The sequence below is a fragment of the Poecilia latipinna genome, unplaced genomic scaffold (genome assembly GCF_001443285.1).
Source record: "Poecilia latipinna isolate Pla-1442-1.1 unplaced genomic scaffold, P_latipinna-1.0 Scaffold1072, whole genome shotgun sequence".
Classification (NCBI taxonomy): domain Eukaryota; kingdom Metazoa; phylum Chordata; class Actinopteri; order Cyprinodontiformes; family Poeciliidae; genus Poecilia; species Poecilia latipinna.
The window spans coordinates 27,311-28,536 of record NW_015113688.1 but is presented as its reverse complement, the minus strand read 5'-3'; the positions used below and the strand labels follow the sequence as shown (position 1 = coordinate 28,536).

General features: G+C 39.9%; 1 protein-coding gene and 1 long non-coding RNA gene across 2 annotated transcripts in view; both read left to right on the top strand.

Annotated features, from left to right (window-relative positions):
• The first annotated feature begins 65 nt into the window (after positions 1-65).
• LOC106959357 (uncharacterized) lies at positions 66-585 on the top strand. Its single transcript, XR_001427331.1, has 2 exons — positions 66-268; positions 360-585. It is a non-coding gene; the product is annotated as an uncharacterized LOC106959357 (long non-coding RNA).
• A 465-nt stretch (positions 586-1,050) lies between these two features.
• Positions 1,051-1,226, top strand: part of LOC106959356 (uncharacterized) — a 5,185-nt gene continuing 5,009 nt past the window's right edge. Inside the window, exon 1 of the mRNA XM_015051878.1 lies at positions 1,051-1,226. Coding sequence (XP_014907364.1) covers positions 1,077-1,226 — 150 coding nt within the window. The 5' untranslated portion in view covers positions 1,051-1,076.

Below are 1,226 nucleotides of genomic sequence, written 5' to 3'. Positions count from 1 at the left end.
GTCTTTCTTCTCAAAACTTGTAATGCTTGTACTCAAAACTTCTCCTTGCGCTCATGTAACCTGGTTGTAATTCTCTTTTGTTATAATTACACAAAATGTCTTTTTTTTTTTGTCTTGTTTCTTATCTTACTGAAACACCTGTCATTGTTTTAACCGTGTTACTTTAAGATTGAAGCCCCTCCCTTTTATTTCTTCTTCTGTGGTATTGTCTTTAAATTGTTTGTGCCCCTTAGCCCCTCCCCTTTTGTCATGTTGTCCTGCGGGAGAGGTGTGTGCGTTTTATTTTTCCATCTAAATACATTCAGTTTATTTATAGATCTATTAAGTTAATTTTTGTTATATACTTTTGTTTTGTGTAGGACTTGGAGCGGGCAGCCTTTAACACGGTTGTTTTGTTTGTATTCTTGACAGGTATGTTGTACAAAAATGTTTATTTAGTTTTTTTGTAAGTTGTGAGAGGTGTTTCCCCGCCCCTTTTGTCATGTTGTCCTGCGGGAGAGGACTTGGAGCGGGCAGCCTTTAACACGGTTGTTTTGTTTGTATTCTTGACAGAAATAAACCGAGAATCATCTTTTAAAAGACAAACTGTGTCACGGCCTGTTCACTCAATAACCAGCACAACGCAGAAAAGGATCCGGTTACACTTGGTGCCGTTTGACCTGCTTTACCGTCGAATCTCCGCTGCTGAAGCTGCTGCTCCGCTGCGCCTTTCCCGCCTTTGAGGTCTGGGCTCCGCCTTCGCTGCGCCGCGCGCCTTTGCCCTGCGCTTTGACTGGCAGGCGCTGGTTTGCTGTATCCTGGCAACAAAGTGAAGTTTCTGTTGCTCTGTTCTGTGTACCTTGTTTTATACAAGGGAAATAAGTGAAAAACGATATATTTTTAATTTTGTCAATTTGTTTTATTGTTTTGGGAAAATAAACATAATTTTGAAATAGTACATAATCGTACGAATAAAACAAAAAAAAAATTGAAGACAAGAAACCAGTCTGTTTATTATCCTTTGCCTGTAGATAAGTTTTTTTGCTGACTGATGCATTGTTCTTTTTAATAGTGTTTCTCTGTTACTGTTTGATGAAATGTCTGACACTGACGTACCTTCTAAGGGTGATGAAGTGGACCGCAGGGTTACTTTTAGTTTGGGGAGGGGCCAACATTACATGTCATTTGGAAGGGGTAGGCCTATGCCTTCTAGTGCATATGAATGTTCTGTTGATCAGTCTGAGCTG